At 55.7% G+C, this 17,560-nt stretch overlaps 1 protein-coding gene across 1 annotated transcript in view; it reads right to left on the reverse strand.

Annotated features, from left to right (window-relative positions):
* Window positions 1-1,928: 1,928 nt before the first annotated feature.
* Window positions 1,929-17,560, reverse strand: part of Kiaa0319 (KIAA0319 ortholog) — a 45,650-nt gene continuing 30,018 nt past the window's right edge. Inside the window, 7 exon segments of the mRNA XM_078020607.1 lie at window positions 1,929-5,120; window positions 7,415-7,506; window positions 9,590-9,680; window positions 10,649-10,765; window positions 12,089-12,231; window positions 15,617-15,776; window positions 16,338-16,476. Of these exon segments, the coding sequence (XP_077876733.1) occupies window positions 4,942-5,120; window positions 7,415-7,506; window positions 9,590-9,680; window positions 10,649-10,765; window positions 12,089-12,231; window positions 15,617-15,776; window positions 16,338-16,476 (921 nt within the window). The 3' untranslated portion in view covers window positions 1,929-4,941.

Here is a 17,560-nt window from a genome sequence, read left to right on the forward strand (position 1 = left end):
GGGCCAGCGTGGACGTCGTAGATAACTCCATCCCCGGAGACCGCTCTCCCCTGAACCCCTGAAGGAGGGCTTTGTGCCCAGGGCATGTTTGCTGACCTGGTCTGAGAACCCCGCGGCAAGTCAGGTGCTGCCCGGATCCGCCCGTCTGTCTTCCACACACCCCACGACCAACCGCTTGTTCAAGGGCTGTTTCTGGTTTGGGTTGGGGAAAGCACAGGACCCCGTGGTGTCCACATGTGACCTCTGTGTGTGACTAACAGTGCCCGAGGTCTGTTTTCGGATCTAGAAACAGCACCACAGATGGGACAGATTGCATAGCTCATTTTGGCTCTGGTCCAAGTCTGGTCCAAGGTCAAGGGCTGCATCTGGTGATGGCCCTCCCTGCGGGCAGAGTTCCTGGCAGCTGGGTATCACATGACAAGAGACCTACCCAAGCTGGCTTTTAGAGCAGACGTGCAGAGCGGTCCACCCTGGAGGGCAGAGCCTAGTCACAGGGGTCCCCCTCCAGGCCTGCAGGCCCCGCCTCCTGGAGCACCGGGAGAGAACGTCCCCTGGGAGCCGGAGGAGCCCTGGACAACCCACGTCAACACCCCTTCAGTTCCAGGAGCGGGTGTCGACCTGCCTTCCATTGCTGAGGCAAACACCCAGGGTAACCAACAAGAGGAAGGATCTTGGCTCACAGTTTCAGAGGCGCCCGTCCACGGTCTGGCCTGCTACTTCTGCGCAGTGGTGAGGCCACCGTTAGGGCGGCAGTGCCCAGTGGAAGGAAGCCGTTCACCCAGTGGCCAGGTGCAGAGAGGGAAAGGGGCCCGGTGACTTCCCCACCAGGCCCACCTCCTAAACGCCCCCCCAGATAGTGCCACAGGCTGGGGACCAAGCCTTCAGCGGGACACACACAGGCTGGGGACCAAGCCTTCTCTGGGACACACACAGAAAGCAGTTTGATCCCCAGGGAACTGCCCAGAGCTCCTAGCAGGGTGGACAGTGGCCTAGGGGCCCTTCGTTTGCCCACCTACATAGAGCACTCACTCACCGTGCATGAGGCACTGGGTTTGATCCTCAGCACCACATAAAGTGAAATAAGACTGTGTTCACCATAACTAAAAGATAAATATGACAAAAAAGATTTTTTAAAATTTGGGTACACACAGTATGACTCTATTTTATAGGAAACTCTAGAACATTCAAGCTAATCTGTATTGATGTCTAGGGGAGGGAGGGATTGCAAAGTCCATAAGAAAACTTTCGGGAGTGGACATATCTGCTCCTTGGCTGGACGGTCGTGTTGGATCCACAGGTGTGCACGTACTGCAGAACCTATCAAATCACAAGCCTTAAGTAAGCACAGGTTATTGCAAGTGTGTTGTGCCTCAATACACTGTTTTTTAAAGCCAGCTTTGTTACTGATCCAAGTGCAGGTTAGTACCTGCCACGGAATCTCACCACCACCCCCGGCACTGCCAGCCTTCGCCAGCAGGGGGCAGACGGCCGTCAATGGCAGCGCGGCCTCGGGCTGGGGCCCCAGCTCCTCCCAACCTGTCCCCGGGTGGGAGAAGCAGGGGTCCTGCACTGCAGCCAGGGCTTTCTTGCTCTGTTTCTCTGTAGAAGGTCAGACAGTGAATATTCTAAGAGTTTGCAAACTGTTCTGCCAAGACTTCTTGCCTTGTCCATAGCACAGAGCGGCGTAAGCAAATGCGGGTGGAGGTGTTTCCGTGAGGGTCTCCAGACACAGCCCAGCCTCAGACAGTTTGCGTGATACAAAGTATTTTTTCCCCAGCTGTTTGAAAACACAGAAAACCATGCCCTTGGGCTCCCAGGATGTACAAAACAAGCTGCTGCCCACAGTTGCTGGACATCCTGTCCAGGGAAGCCTGCAGCCTGAAGAAAATATATCTCCCCTAAAAATAAGGCTTACAGAAGAGAGGCCCCTCTATTTAATTAGCAAGACGTTTAATAGTGTTACGTTAGAAGGAATATCTTGTCAATGCACTGGGGAGATTATGCATTTTAAAAAATAGAGTCAAGACTTAAAACCGTCCACCACAGCTTGGTCACATAGGAAAGAGGGCCTCTCGCCCTGCCCTCCTGCCAGGGGGGCGTGTCTGTCCCCATGTGCAGTGATAACTTGTCTGACCTCACTGAGTGCTTTTAACAGGTTCTGCTAACAGGCTCAGCCTCTTGGTGCGGTGGGAGTGAATCCTGTTCTCGGGTGAGGATTTCTCCCTTGGTTCTGCAGTGCTGGGGACTGAGGCCAGGTCCTGTGTGTGCTGGCTGAGCTGCACCTCCAGCCCTTCTCTTTGTTCACTCTCATGCTGCGACTCGTGAGCGTGTCACCCTGCGAGCCCTGCAGCCGCTCTCTCCCCACCCACAGCTCCTACGACGCTCTGCCTCCTGGGACCCTCGTGAGGAGCAGCAGGAGACAGCGTGCAGGGGGTCGTCCCACCTGGTGCTCTCTCCTCTAGGAGGGATGACAGGGACCCGCTTTCTGGTCACTTTGGTGACGTTTACTTTGGTTTCCCGTAGATTCAAGATTCTTCTGTGGTGGAAGGGTCCCAGAGGCCAGGCTGAGATGGCCAGGACAGAAGGGGTGGAAGGGTCGCAGGGGCCAGGCTGAGATGGCGAGGACAGAGGGGGTGGAAGGTCCCAGGGGCCAGGCTGAGAGGATAGAGGGGGTGGAAGGGTCCCAGGGGCTGAGATGGTGAGGACAGAGGGGTGGAAGGGTCCCAGCGGCCAGGCTGAGAGGACAGAAGGGTGGAAGGGTCCCAGGGGCTGAGATGGTGAGGACAGAGGGGTGGAAGGGTCCCAGGGGCTGAGATGGCGAGGACAGAAGGGGTGGAAGCAGCCATGCCAGCTCCAGGGGGCAGTGGCCCAGCAAAGCTCCCGCAGGAGGCCTGGGTGGGCCAGCTGTCCCCTGGCTGTTGTCCTTGGACAAGCCCTTGATAGGACGAGGGCTTCCCGTCAGTCCTAGGAGGACTTTCATGAGTCCCAGAGGCCCCCAGGAGTCGCCCTGCCAGGCAGGGCTTCTCCGTGCAGTGGAAGGTGGGCCTTTGCGTTCAGTTCCTGACCCACCGCTTAATCGACTGTGGCCTTGGGCAAGCCAGAAACAAACTTCCTGGCCTTCAAAGGGCTCTCTGAACACAAGAACAGCACTGTCTCCTTCCAGGTTGGCAGCAGGGGTCCACTGAGCCCATGGACGTGTGTCATGACACAGCAAGGCCCCTACCAGGCTCTGTGACATCGCCCTTGGACTGATGTCTCCTGTGCCAGTGATTTCCAATTAGGCATAAGATCCACTTGACCTGTCACTGGGTAGGGCAGATCTAAGTCTATGATGCTGAATACTGGTGTAAAAAGCATTTCCTTATAATACACAGATGGTATTGAACCTGCTAGTTATACAGAAAATATAAACATAAGAAATCACTACACCAAGAAATTACTGTAAAGGTAAAATTACACTTCTGTACATTTTAGTTCTACTATTCTGCATGAAGTGTGACACAGGAGTCCCCTCTCACCCATGGTTTCACTTTCTGAGGTCGAATGCAGTCTGGAAATATTGAAAAAAAAATCAGAAATGAGCAATCCACACTTTTGAGCAGCATGGTGAAATGGCATGCTGCTGCCCTCCATCCAGCCTGAAGTGAGCCGCCCTGTGTCCACTGTGTCCGTGCAGTATATGCTACCTGCCCAGTAGTCACTGGGTAGCAGCCAACACCAATGGTCACAGCATCTCATTAGTATGTTAAGGTAACCCCTAGTTTAACTTAACAATGGCCCCAAGGCACAAGAACAGTGAGGCTGGCAATTTGTACATGCTAATAGAACCCGCAAAATGCTTCCTTCAAGTAAAGAGTGAAAGTTCTTGACTTAGAAGGAAAAAAAAGAAAGCCCCATGCTGAGAGAGCTTGTGTGGCTTTGTCATCACACCTCGACCTGCAGAAGCCATGACCACCGCGTGTCATGCTCCGCGAGGTGGAAAGGGTTAGATGGCGTGTGCGGCCACGGGAGGACTGGACACCGCGCACTCCTGCCTGAGGGTCTCAGAGGCCTGCTTCTCCTCGGGGTGGACAGAGGCATCCCCACCTGCGGCAGGCCAGAGCCTGAGCCACAGGGCAGCGCTGGCTGTCACACTGTGCCACACCCTGTGCCTCCCCACTCCACAGACCTGCCCAGGACCACAGGTGGCTAGGACCGCCAGGCCACAGCCAACTCTAGGTCACGCTCTGGGTGCTGCTCTGTGGGAGGAAACGGCTGTTTAAATAAGATCGATTGGGTCCAAAAACTGTTTAATAAGTATCACTTTTAAGCATGTGAAGTGACTATAGGTCCAGTTATTATGGAAAGTGCCCAGGGGCCCAGAACCTCAGCACCCTGCCACCTGCATGAAGACTGACCGGATCTCAGGACCTTGGCTCACGGGTCACGGGGTGGTCACCGCCATCTGGGGCAGTCCAAACGCCCGGCCGCAGTGAGACTCAATGTTCAGTGAGCTGGTGATTCCACCGTGTGGACAAGGACAGGTGAGACAGGCTCAGCGCCGGCTCTCTCTCAGAGAAGGAGGAGGCGACGTGAAGTGCTGCCTTGGGTGTTGGGCCTCCCCTTTCCATGTCCTCAGCTCCTGAGCTTCTGCCTGCCACAGAAGGCTCTCCAAGGTTCCACAGACACACACAGGTGTGAAGCTGCACCTGGACAAGGGCCTCAGCACAGGGCCAGCTTTGGAAACACACAGCTCTCGCCCGCGCGTAGCCTGGGAGTTCCCCGGCCTTCAGGCCCGCTAAGGAGCTTCCGGGTCACAAGAGCCATGTTCCATTCTCAACCCCAAGAACCCCGCCTCTTCCTACAGAAGCACACCAGGCCCCTGGGAGAGGATCAGTGTGCAGGGCAAGTGGGCTGGAAGGTGCAGGCCACGGTGGTCCTGCACAATCTCCGGCTGCTGCACTATCTGTCCTTGGAGCAGTAACTGAAGGAAGCCCCGTTCCTGACGGAGCCGTTCCTGGACGCCCGGGGAGGCCCTCTCTCCACCCCTTCCCGGCTGAAGAGGGTGTCCTGCTCGCTGTCGAACTCAGACTCGGACACCATGAGGCTGGAGTTGTGCTCCGTGCTCCGGTGCTTGATGCCTAGGGAGAAGCAGCAGAGGCTCAGAGAGCAGCACCCCTCCTAGGAGGAGCCCTGTTCTGCACATTCAGCTCCACTATTCTGGGTGCAGGTCACAGAAGGGGCGTAGATGTGTCCCCTGAACCTTCAGCAGAGCAAGTGCTTGGGGTTCCCAGTGATCAGCAATAGGGACCTTGCTGTCACACCTGAGCTTTGGCAATTCCCAGCTGTGTGACCCTGGGCAAGGTACCCAGCCTCTCTGGGCTTTCATTCTCCTCATCTATCAATTGGGTTTATGGAGAGGATCAAGTGAGAGAGTGCTGTGAATGTCTAGGCCCAGCACTCCGCAGAGTGAGCCCTCAATGAGAGCCGTCACGACTGCTGTATAGTTCAACAGATTTGAGTTCTTGGGGTTAACAGAGGAGCAGAACAGGAAGGAGAGTGACCCTTGCTCTCAGAGAAGGAATAGACAGACAGGTGAGCAGACAGCGCCACAGACGAGAAATAAACACCGACCTCAATCTAGAGGAGTGGCCCCCACCCCGCCCCCGACTGCTCCGGGGCCTTCCGTCTAGCCTGGGAGCTGGGCAAGGGGAGGATCTGGCTGGGGAGAAGAGCAGGGGCATGGACTACGGGCAGCACCCAGAAAGACTCAGGACTAGACCGCGGCCAAAGGAAATAGCGAGTGGGAGCTGGGGCCTCCCAGAGAAGCACCGAGTCAGGGCAGGACGTGGAGTCCGGCTTCACCCCGCAGCAGAGGCAGTCGGTGGCAAAGGCACAGGCTGCGGGACAGAGGAAAAGGCCCGGGGGACTGCAGACGAGGCTGCTGTGATCGCCACGCTACGTCCCCTCGAAACGCTCTACGCCCAAGGAGAAGGCCCTGAGAGGCAGTGTCTTTGGGAGGTGATAGATGGGGTCACAGTCCCAATCAAGGAGGCACTGGAGAGCTCCCCTGGCACCCCTCACCCCCACCCCCACCCCCCCTACACACAGTGCAAGGCTACGGGGAGAGGGTGCCTTCAGGAGGAGCTGGCCCTCACCGGGCACCCAATGTGCTGCCCACATCCAGGAGGAACTGTGGTCTAGGGACTGTGGATGGATGAGAACTACGGGTCAGGTGCGCGGCAAGCACCCAGCACAGTTCAGCCCTTGTCATTACACCGTTCAGAGGTGAGACCGTGAGGGTCTGAACGAGGGTGGAGGGGATGGCAGTGCGGAGACTGGCAGCTGGAGCTGGGGACCAGGTGAGCTCCAATGACTGAGTCCTGCACCTGGGTAAGAAGGGCCTCAGGAGGACAGAGACACCAGGGGGTGGGCGTGTTCCAAGTGGGAAGCAGTGACCTAATGCAGCCAGAGGACCCTGAGCTCTTAGGTGTAGTCACTCTGGAGCACCTCCAACGTCAACTATGTAATGTAAACAGTGGGCACTCAATAAATGCACACTACTCTGTACTTGCAGTGAAGCTCTTGCTGCCAAAGCCTCTGACTACACTCGGTGTACCCAGGCATCCTGGCCTCTGTCCTAAGGCTTCCTCAGGCTCCCACAGGACTCCCAGCACTGCAGGGTCTGATGTGCCCTCAGGCTGGGCTCCTGTAAAGGTAGGTGAAGGTTCATTTCCCTCCATCCCAGGGAACCCAGGGACTATGCAGGGGGCAGGCACTGAGAGTGGGCAGCGTTTGCATTTCTTGACCTTGAAAGTGAGTATGTCCCTGTGTGAGCATGAATTTAGCTGAAAGCCAGCGTCATGGCAGATCCACAGACGCCCGGCCGAGCAGCCGCAGAGGCCAGAGAGGGCACAGGAAGCAGGCCGCAGTTAATACTGAGCTCCCAAAGCCAACTGAGGCGGGCAGGAGAGGCCCACGCGCAGGGCGCCCTGAGCGGAGCTAATGCAGCTGCCGGAGAGCGCGGGCTTGTGAGGGCGACATGTCCTTTTGCTGCATTTCTGGTCTGGCAGGCCGACAGCGACGAGCGTTCACACAGGAGCTGGGGACACTGTGTCGTGCCTCCTGCCACCACAGGGAACAGAGCCAGGCACTGGGTGCCAAGGAGCCTTGCCCTGGGGTCCCTGGGCAGAGCCTACTGATGACACTTCACATCCCTCACCATGGAGGCCTAAAGCTCTCTGCAAGATGGCACTATCTAAGGCCACAGTGCTCCCATTGGCAGGTCCCCGGACAGAGGCGCTGGCTGCCATCGCAGGCTCCACCCTGGTCACTCGGCTTCCTCCTCCCCTAAGCCGTTTCCCTCCCTGGCAAACACCCTGGCAAACACCCTGGCGAGGCGGCGCGGGGCCCGGGCACCGCCAGGGCTTCTTACTGTATTTGGGCCTCAGCTCCATTCTCTCCTGTTCGTCCATGTTGTCCAGGATGGTGTACTTCGTTTTCTTCCTTATTTTAGTCCTTTTTTGTCTGAAAGGAACAATGAAAAGCTCAACTCAGATCCGTCACTGGGACCCAGGGTTGGGGACACTGGGGAGCAGACACTGAGGAGGTGTTGGCCTCTGGTGTTAGGAGTTGACACTTCGGCTCCGCACTGTGAGACCCGGGGCAGCTGGAGCCCAGCAGGGCCGGCACGGGCCTCGCAGAAGCCCCCTGCAGAGAGTAGCAGGAGAATGTGCCAGGAGTGGGAGAGCCAGCCCTGGGCCTGTAGCCAAGGGCTCTGAGGGACGGAGCCCGAGAGCAGCCCCCAAAACCACAGGTCCAGGGAGCTTTTCCTTACTAAGGAGAGAAGCCTGGTGAGCAAGCTTCCCCCAAAGCATTAGCACCTCGGAACGTCAAAGATGCAGGAATCAAACCGGCAATCAGAGAAGGAAAAACAGCAGAAATTATACTACAGGACGTTCCCAAGTTTAGTCGTTGCTTTAGCAACAAGTCAGACATTCACTCTGTATCACGGCGCCTGACAACCAGGCTGGAAGACGGTTTGAAACACATCGAAACCAGGCCAAGGTAGGTAAAGAGTGCGGGCTTGTGAGGTCGACATGTCCTTTTGCTGCATTTCTGGTCTGGATTACCTTGAGTAATCTCAATTTTCTGATCTCGAGGTGAATAAGAGATGGGCCTCTCACCCTCAGGCTAGAACCTCCTAGCTCTGGCTTTGAGAATTCTCCTAGACTGCGGTGCCTCCATGTTCTGACCTGTAAAATGGGGACAAGGATGGTCCCTTTCTTCTCTGGTTGCTGGGAGCACTACACGAGATGACACAAGATGACACGAGACAGGCCTTAGCCATGTCACCACCCTCCCCATCCGCTTGATACACAGGACCCAAAGCCGCGGGCCACAAGCAGCACGGGACCCCATCCCAGGTGGCACCAGGAAAACCAGATGGACCTCAGCCTCTCCCTGGGCCTGGGCCTGGCTCTCCCTCACCATCCTACCATGGGGCCATGAGCACAGGTAAAACTTGAGTAGAAGCGAATGCTGAAAAGAAACTGTTAGTTTTAGTACATCTACCTTTTTTTTTTTTTTTTTTGTACTAAGGATTGAACTCAGGGGCTCTCAACCAGTGAGTCACATCCTCAGCACTATTTTGTATTTTATTTAGAGAGAGTTTCACGGAGTTGCTTAGCGCCTTGCTAAGTTGATGAGATTGACTTTGAACTTGTGATCCTCCGGTCTCAGCCTCCCCAACCACTGGGATCACGGCGTGCGCCCACCTTAACTCACCTACTCTTTATCACACATTTGGAGCACATTTTTAGAGACTCATAGAAAAACGGACCCATGCAGGCTCCTAAGGACTAGGTGACCACTTCCCCCTAGTCTCTCAGAGGGCCGAGTGCAGGGCTCAGGGAGATTCAGACAACCAGGAGCTGAGGGGCTTCTAGGCACCCCATGGAGAGAAGAAAGAAAAACAAATTCGAGGTTCTCTTTGGTGATATTAGATTAGAAGAGACTCAGGCCCGACTTGGTGGTGCACACCTCTAATCCCAGCAACTCGGGAGGCTGAGGCAGGAGGATAGAAAGTGCAAGATCATCAGCCATTTAGCAAGGCCCTGTCTCAAGATAAAAAATAAAGAGGGTGGGGATGTGGCTCAGGGGTAAAGCGCCCTGGGTTCAATCTCTAAAAACACAAGGGATTCATATGGATCAGGATGTTGTTTCATGCAATAACAACTGAAGTCTTCTTCTAGAAGTCTGTACCGGTTTTCTTGTAGAACTCTTCTCCACTGAGACCTCTAAGGCCACCAGGGTTCTGCTCTGGGGAAGTGACCTGAGCGCGTGAGGATAACACTGGATTTGAGGGAGAACTTGGACCCTCTGGAAAGTGACAGCCTTCAGAAGAGAGGCAGCCTCCAGTACTAATCCACTTCTGCAGGCTCCTGCACCTGGGGCCAGATGTGCATCGAATTCTTGGACTAGCTTGTCTTCATAAAAGCGACCGTCAGACAGGTCCGCGACTTAAGACACCTCAGCAAGCCCACCACGGCAAGACACGGTGCCCAGGGAGGCACCTTGGCTCTGCGTGGACAGGCGCACCAGCACGTACCTGAGACAGCAGCAGATGCACAGCCACGTCACACCTCCCGCCAGCACTAGGAGAGCACAAGCCAGCCCCGTCACATAGAATATGCTCCACTCTGGAAAACGAGAGAGCCGGGGTAGGAACTGTGGGCTGTTTGCACACAGCACCGGTGTGTGCTGCAGTGATCTCTGAGGCAGCGCAGAGTAGCAAGGCAGAACGTCAGTAATCAACACCTAGGACAGCCCTGTTCCGGCCCATTGGTCCAGGGACTCATGGATGCTGACTAGAGAACCGAGTGACCTAAAATAACCAAATCAACCCATTAAGCAGCATAATGTCCCTCCCACACACACTGCGGCCCATCAGCCGAGTCCCTCCAGAACCCCAAGATCACAACCCTCCCCCAGAAATGGTCCTGGCGTGGTGTTGATGAAGCCAAGTGAAGACACCTTTCAGCCCCGTCTTCCCTCCTCCTGGGCCCTCGCTCGTCAAGGGCTCTGCCCAGCAGTTGAGGACCAGAGGAGCCGCGGGAGCCAAAGCCGAGCTGGGTTAAAGTGGGGTGAACGTCACACGCTCTCCCTGGAATCCTGGCCCAGGTGGCAGCTCTGCGTGCTTGTGCCATGTGAGGCAGGCTGTGATCCGGCCGTCAGCTCTGACCATTCTTTCAGCCCATCATTCCCATCAAAACCACAAATCTACTCCTAGAGGAAGACCACTGATCGGACACGGTTTTCTCCCCAGAGTAGATGGAGGGACCCAGCCCGGCCTGCTGAGGCCCTGGCTCCCACGGTGGGTGCCTGCCTGGAGGACAGCCCGGAGGAGTGGGCTGGGTCTCCATCCTGGTCCAGTTCAGGCAGGTCCCCCTGAGCTGGAGCCAAGGGAGGTGCAATCTGGAAACGTGGCCTGAGGCCACAGCAGCCCCTTCTCAGAGCTGCCGGCCAGGGTTGGCAAGCGGCTCTGGCGCAGAGCACTCCTCCCGGGGAGGTTGGAGGCATAAGCCAGAAGGCAGCCCTGGGGAGGACTCTGGGATAGGACGGTGGCCCCGCAGCTCCTTGCCACGGCCACCTCAGTGCCAGGACTCACCACAGTTGCTCTCCCCGTCGCGGACATAGCGCTGGATCAGGTTCTCCATCCACAGCTGGGAGCAGCGCTTGGTGATGGGGTCGCAGCGGCCGTGGCCAGAACACTCCAGAAGGCAGCCTGCAAGGGGCGGGGCGCTGAGGGCCGCAGGGAAGGCCCTGGCTTCCCTGCTCGGCACCCAGCAGCATAGGCCCTGAGCACTCGTGTGGGGTTGGACCGAGGACCTGCGACCTCCTCATCAGGAAGCAAATGGCAGAGAAGCCACACCGTACAGCCAACACGTGCCACCTCTGGCCCAGGAAAGCGGATTCTGAGAGACTGACTGGGAATGTCACAGAGCTCCCTGGATACAACATCTGCATTGTAACATGATTGAAAATCAACCCTAAAGTCCATGGATACAGGGCGGGTCACATGACTGCAGATCACGCCCAGGGAGGCTCGCCACACAGCCACCAGCATCTCCCTAACGGGAAGCTGAAAGGCGTTAGTTGAGAAAATGACCATATCTGAAGTTAAAAGCACAGTTAAAACAGACGGCGGGGCTGGGGGTGCGGCTCATGGTGCGGCCCGTGGTAGAGCGCTGCCTAGCATGAGTGAGGCCCAGGCTCAATCCCCAGGTCTCAAAGACAGACATCAAATCATCCTGATTGCATTACATGTTCACAGAGATGGAGCAACTGGAGAGAAATAGCAGAGATTATGAGTCATCTCTGAGTGGTGTGAATTCTAGACTTCACCATCTGGAAGATTCTTTCCTCCTCGGTGTCTTCTGGATAGTCCACGTTTCCCACAACTATAAATATTACTTTGTAGCCAGAAAAAAAGAAGATATTGTTACATCAAGTTACTCTACATTATAATGAAGAAAGTCAATAACAGTTTATTGGAGAATTTGTTGGAAATAAATTTGTTGGAAATAAATCTTACTGCCCAAATATTATCATGTCCCTGTGACCCTCACAGAAATGACCACTTCAGCGTGACGTGCATTCATATTGCTCATGAGATGAAGACAGGACTGTGGACTGTGGACCAGTGGGTGTCCTGGAGGGTGGCCAGCAGGCACTGAGAGCAGGGTCCACGTGGGAGGCACACCGAAGCTGTGTCGCGGGCAGGCCAGCGGCACGTGCCTGCATCCTGACACTTGGGAGACGGAGGCAAGGGAAGAGCGTGAGCCCCGGAGTTTAAGACCAGCCTGGGCAACACAGAGGACCCCCTCTAAAAAAAAAAAAAAACAGAGAGACCCCGCCTGTTGTTGCTCTCTATCTCCTTCTAAGACACGGCTGTGGGCAGATGCGTGCTGCAGGAAACAGCCCGAGAAGTAAGTGCAGAACAAGTCCCTGGGTGTCCCCACCCACTCCTCTCCCTGTGCCTGAAAGCCATATCATATCCACCACCGGCGAGTCTGATTCTTTTAGAAGATTCCAGAATGCAACATACCTGCTGTGTCCACCCTCAAGACCTTGAAAAGCAAGAAGTCGGCCTTCTCCCGCGACAGCCGCCTGTGCAGGGCTCGGGCCACGTCGGCGGCTCTGAGGACCTGGGCGGGAGGCCCGCTCTGCACATAGAACAGGAGCGTGGTGCTGCAGAGGAGACACGGAGCACAGCCACACGTACATGTCAGGCAGGGCCACGGGGCACCGCCAGCCTGGCCACCAGCCTATGCTGTCGGGAGCTAGGCGGGGAGGCAGGCTCGCCGGCGGCCAGGAATCGCTTCTCTTCATAAATAACGGCCCTTAGGTCTCCAGGTACAGCTGGGAGAGGCCTCACAGCGTAGCCTGATGCACAGGTGCAAGCAGACACAGCACACGCGAGGAGACCGCGCACGAGGAGCGTCTGCCTTCTCCCCTCCTTTGTTTTTGGTGCTGGATTGAACCCTGGCCCTTGCACATGCGAAGCACATGCTCTACCCCTAAGCTAAACCCCATCCCTCTAAAGCCCAACTGCAATGGCCTCCAGTACATTCACAGACTGGCACCACCATCACCGCTGTCTAAACCAGAACAGCCTCTTCACCCTAAAAAGATGACCCAGACCATCCGCAGATATTTCCCCTCTCCTCCTCCCACTCTGAAAACGACTGGTCTGCCTTTTCTCTTTATAAGGGATTTGAGGACTCTGGACACTTGGTGTAAATGGACTCACACGATGCAGTAATCCTCTGCGTCTGGCTGTCTACTTAGCACAGTGTTTTCAAAGTTCGCCGCGTTGCAGCATCTGCTGTGCGGCTCGATCGCTGTTTTAGCCACTCCTCAGCTGGTGAACGTTCAGGTTTCTCCACTTTGTCTTTACTATGACTAGGTGCTATGCGTATTCATACACACCTCTCCTGGGTGTACACCTGTGAGTGGAGTCATCGGGTCGATGGCAGCTCTGATCGGCAGCCTTAGGAACACCAGACCTTCCACAGGGCTGTGCCATGCAGATGTTCCAGGGTACCCACGTCCTTGCCAGCACCTGCCCTGCCCTGGTCGGCCAGTGGGTGCTGAGTGGTGCCAAGGTGGGGTTTTAATTGCATTTCCTTAGTGGCTAATGATGAAGAGCGTCTTTTCACGTGCTAATGGGCCACTTGCACATCTTCAGAGAAATGACTATTCAGATCTGTTAGCTTTCCAGGAATGTTGTTTAAAAGAAAAAATACAACAAATTTGTCTGTATCTCTTGACCCCTCTGTCCTGTGGCGCTCCCTGTGTACCCGTGTCTCCACTCTTCTCACGAGGACACCAGGCACATGGATCGAGAGCCACCTATCCTGATTCTACCTAATCTTAAGTTAACTACATACTTCTGCAACAGCTCAGTTTCCCACAGAGTTGGTACCAGGGTCAGCACTTGGCTAAACCGTGTTGGGGACACAGTTCTACCACAAGTGTTTCTTTTGCAGGCACTGGGCTTCCAGTGAGTGGGCTCTCTCATCCAGCAAGGGGTCCACGGAGCAGGTAGAGGAGAGTGTGGCTGCGGAGTCACTAATCCAGACCTCGGGGGACCAAGCAGGAAGCAGGTCTGATTTCATTGCACAGTTACCATGGATATAAACTCAGGCAGCAGCCAAGCAGATTACAGGCAGCCACCAGTGCAATGGCTGCTAACTATCCCTGCAGCGACCAATCGAGGAGTGGGCCGTGGAGCAAGTGCAGGGACAGCCACACATGGCCTCAAGCCCAGGGTGTGCCTACGGGGTAAGCAGCCTGCCGCTCACGCCCTCTCTGTGCCTAGCACCAGGGCAGGGCCTGCCACTCAGAGCCCTTAACGTATGCCATGGATGAAGTACACCATGTACTCGTCCCCACATTCCAGCGCCTGTGGCTGGGCTTTGCGCTCTGTGCACTCGCGTGGCCTGTCACAGGCTGGCCCTTGAGCATGGAAGTGGCCGTGATCCTGGGTGAGGCATACTGGTCCTGGCCTATCTTCTCACCAGGGGCTGAGTTGAGTTTGACAGTATTTTGTCACCAGTTTGTGCTTCTGCACTGGAAGGGCGGTCGGCCTACAGTTTTCTTTCCTTGTGGCGTCCTTTTCTGATTGAGGGTTGGGGGGGAGCTGGCCTCACAGCACCACTGGGAAATGTTCCCCAGCTTCTATTTTGGGTGAATCTTGTGAAGTGCTCTGTTAACCCTTTAAACATTTTGCAGGGTTTGCTGGGAAAGCCGGCTGGTCCTGGGACATTTGGGGACCTTTGTTACTCTTCAGTCTCCGCCTGTTGCACGTGGGTCTACTTAGACTTGTCATTTCTTGTCAGTAAGTTTTTTTGCTGTTTATGTCCTTCTAGGGTTTTCGATTTCACAAGATTCTCTGGTGGGCTGGCGTGCGTTCAGAGCATCTCTGTAAAGTCCTTTCCATTTCTGTAAGGATGTCCCCTCTTTTATTCCGGCTTCAACAATTTGAGCCTTCTCTGGGTTTTTCTTGGTCAATCTTTATAAACTTTGTTGACTGGCCAAAGGAACAACTTTTGGTTTTGCTGATTTCCAGGAAAGTCTGTGACTCAGTACTTTTTGGTCTTTTTTAAGTAAGAGAAATGTATGCTGTGTTTTAGAAAGAGTTCTGTAAAAAGTAACCTGAGGGCTGGGCCTGGCACCCCATGCCTGTAATCCCAGCCACTTGGTGGGGGTGCAGGGGGGCTGTGGCAGGAAGATCCCAGGTTCAAAGCCAGCCTCATCCATTTAGCAAGGCCCTAAGCAACTTATCATGAGACCCTGTGTCAAAATTTAAAAATGTAAAAAGGCGTGGGAGTGCTAGGGATGTGGCTCAGTGGTAAAGAGCCCCTGGGTTAAACTTCCATTGCCAAACATCCACACATCCATCCATCCATATATACATACAGGACTGGGAAGGAGCTCGGGGTAGAGGCTGGCCGAGCACGCAAGGTCCTGGGCTCAATCCCAGCACCGCAAAGTCACCACAATGACAATGATAGTAGTAATAATTAGGATGTGTTTCACTGGGCACTTTTCTAAGTAAATATCAGTCCCATGGAAAACTAGCCCAAGGGGACGAGCTGATGGAATTACTGTGCATGGCGGTTTTTCCCCCATAGTCCTCCTCTCCTCCCCTCCACTCAGTCGGATAAACATTTAAAAACAAATCCCAGTGAGCCCTGCTCCTCGGGGACCGCCTCCTATAATCCCAGCTGCTGGGGAGGCTGAGACAGGAGGATCTTGAGTTCAAAGCCAGCCTCAGCAACAGGGAGGTGGTAAGCAACTCAGTGAGACCCTGTCTCTAAATAAAACACAAAATAGGGCTAGGACGTGGCTCAGTGACTGAGTGCCCCTGAGTTCAATTTCCAGTACCAAAAAAGAAGACCAAAACGAACCCCATGGAAACACAAAAGGCAGGAGCTCAGCCTCACACACTCCAACCCTGGGAAGAGGGAAGCTGAGAAGAGGCGTGCGCAGGGAGGAAGCCCGACAGCGCCGTCCGGGCCTCCGGGGTCCGCAGCTCCGGCGCTGGGACAGCTCAGCCAACAAGAGGTACCTGAGATCCGAGTGCGCCTGGATCCGCTGGACCTTGATGTCCGAGTCCAGCACGTCCAGCAGCACGGCCAGCTGCCTCACCACGGCGTCCTTCTGCTGCTCTGTCAGCTGCCCGACCTCCACCTGCAGGGTCAGCTCCACCAGGCCACCCCTCCTCGGGTCTGGAAGGAGAGACCCAGGGCTTTCCACCTGGAGGCGGATTTCCACACCCAGCTTCTAGGACGTTCTTCCAGACACCACAGAGGCCGCGATGGGGAGTACTTTCTCTGTTTTATCCCTGTTTGTTGTCTTTTTTTCTTCCCAGCATACCTGAGCCTCTGCGCTAATCTGAGATGTCAGCATCCCCCATGCTTGCCCAGGACCAAAGAGAATCCACCCCCACCCCGTGCCCTGAGCATTGTCCACCCACAGTGGGGGTCAGTGTGGCCACCTTGTGAGCTCTCCCCCACCCGGGCATCCCAGCCCCTCGTCCCTGCATCCACGACACATTAAGTCTTTGTCTCTTGGCAGGAAAACAAAAGTGTGAAGATGATCTCGCTGTCAGCTACAGTGTCCTTAACAAGTTACGGGGCTGGATGATGGAGTGAGGATCACAAGGGCAGGAAGCGGGCCGAGAGCTGACTCCAGCCACAGGAGGCCCCCACCACGGCTGCACCTGTGAAGATCCCCAGGTGCTGGCCAGCTGGACCGTGCCTGGGCAGCTCCTCAGTCTGTGAACCCACCTGGCCGCACCTCCACAGTGGCCGTGTCCATGTCCGACGTCCCCTGGCTGTCGGTGACTCTCAAGCGGAAAGTGTAGACCCCCTCCACCAGATTGGTGAGCTGCAGGGCCACACTGTGGTCAGAGCCATCGATGACATCCTGCGAAGTAACAGGATGCACAGGGCAGCTGTCAACCCCGGGTTTCTGATCCCAAGCCCGAGCACCCTCACCCACGGGATGAGCCAGGTCAGGCTGAGGAGGGGGCAGGCCGGCTGGGCTGGGAGCGTCCCTCGGCTCTCCTCCCCACACGGCTCCAGGGCACAAAGTCCAAGGCAGGATTTCCAGGGCCCAAGCACTTTCCAGGAATTAGCAAATGAGTGATTCTGTCCAAGAGAGGGAAAGACCCTAACCAGGGCGAGGACCCCAGGGGCAAGGCCTGGGTTTCCTGGGTCTTATTTAACATATCTGCCTTATAACACTCTCATCCTGGGCTCCCTCCCAGCACGACATGTTCTCCTCAGACCAAAACCCTGGGAGAAACGTCACTGCTCTGTGGGCCTCGGTGGTCCGAAGGATTAGAACAGACTCTCCAGATTCCCAGCTCTGAACTTGCTGACGGGAAAGGATGCACAAGAAGGCAGGGGCTCGGAGGAGAGGAAGACAAGCCCAGGAGACCCACCACAGCTGGGCAGAGGGCATTCCAGAGGGGCTGGGGAAACGTGGAGCGCTCTCCCTCCCTGTGACCACACCTTCCGTACTTCTCCAGAGAAGGTTTGCAGTCCCCGGCAAGGGCAGGAAGGAAGATGCCCAGCCCTAAGCCCAGGAGGCACAGGGGCTGTGGGAAAGTGCCCCAGAAGCTGCGTCCTGGATGGTCTTGTAGGCAGAGGGACAGGCTAGCTGACCAGAGCCAAGGCTCCCTCCTCCCCTGCGGAGGGGATCGGCCATCCCGGCTTGTGACATGTCTGATAATGACATAAGGAAGAGGAAGAATCTACTTGGACCCAATAGCAATGACAGGGAAGAGCAAGAAGATGCCCTCAAGAGACTTGGCTTCCAAGTGCTCCAGGCTCTGCTCTGCTCCCCAGCCAGGGTGTGGTCAGGGAGGGGCGGAAAGGATTTCAGGATCCAACAGCAGGCCCTGGGGCATTCAAACTTAGACCAAGCCCCTTAGCAGGGAGATGAGGCCATGATATGAACACTGCTACAGACTGTGTCCCCCAAACCTCACCTGTGGAAGCCCTGA

The sequence above is a fragment of the Ictidomys tridecemlineatus genome, chromosome 8 (genome assembly GCF_052094955.1).
Source record: "Ictidomys tridecemlineatus isolate mIctTri1 chromosome 8, mIctTri1.hap1, whole genome shotgun sequence".
Taxonomy (NCBI): Eukaryota; Metazoa; Chordata; class Mammalia; order Rodentia; family Sciuridae; genus Ictidomys; species Ictidomys tridecemlineatus.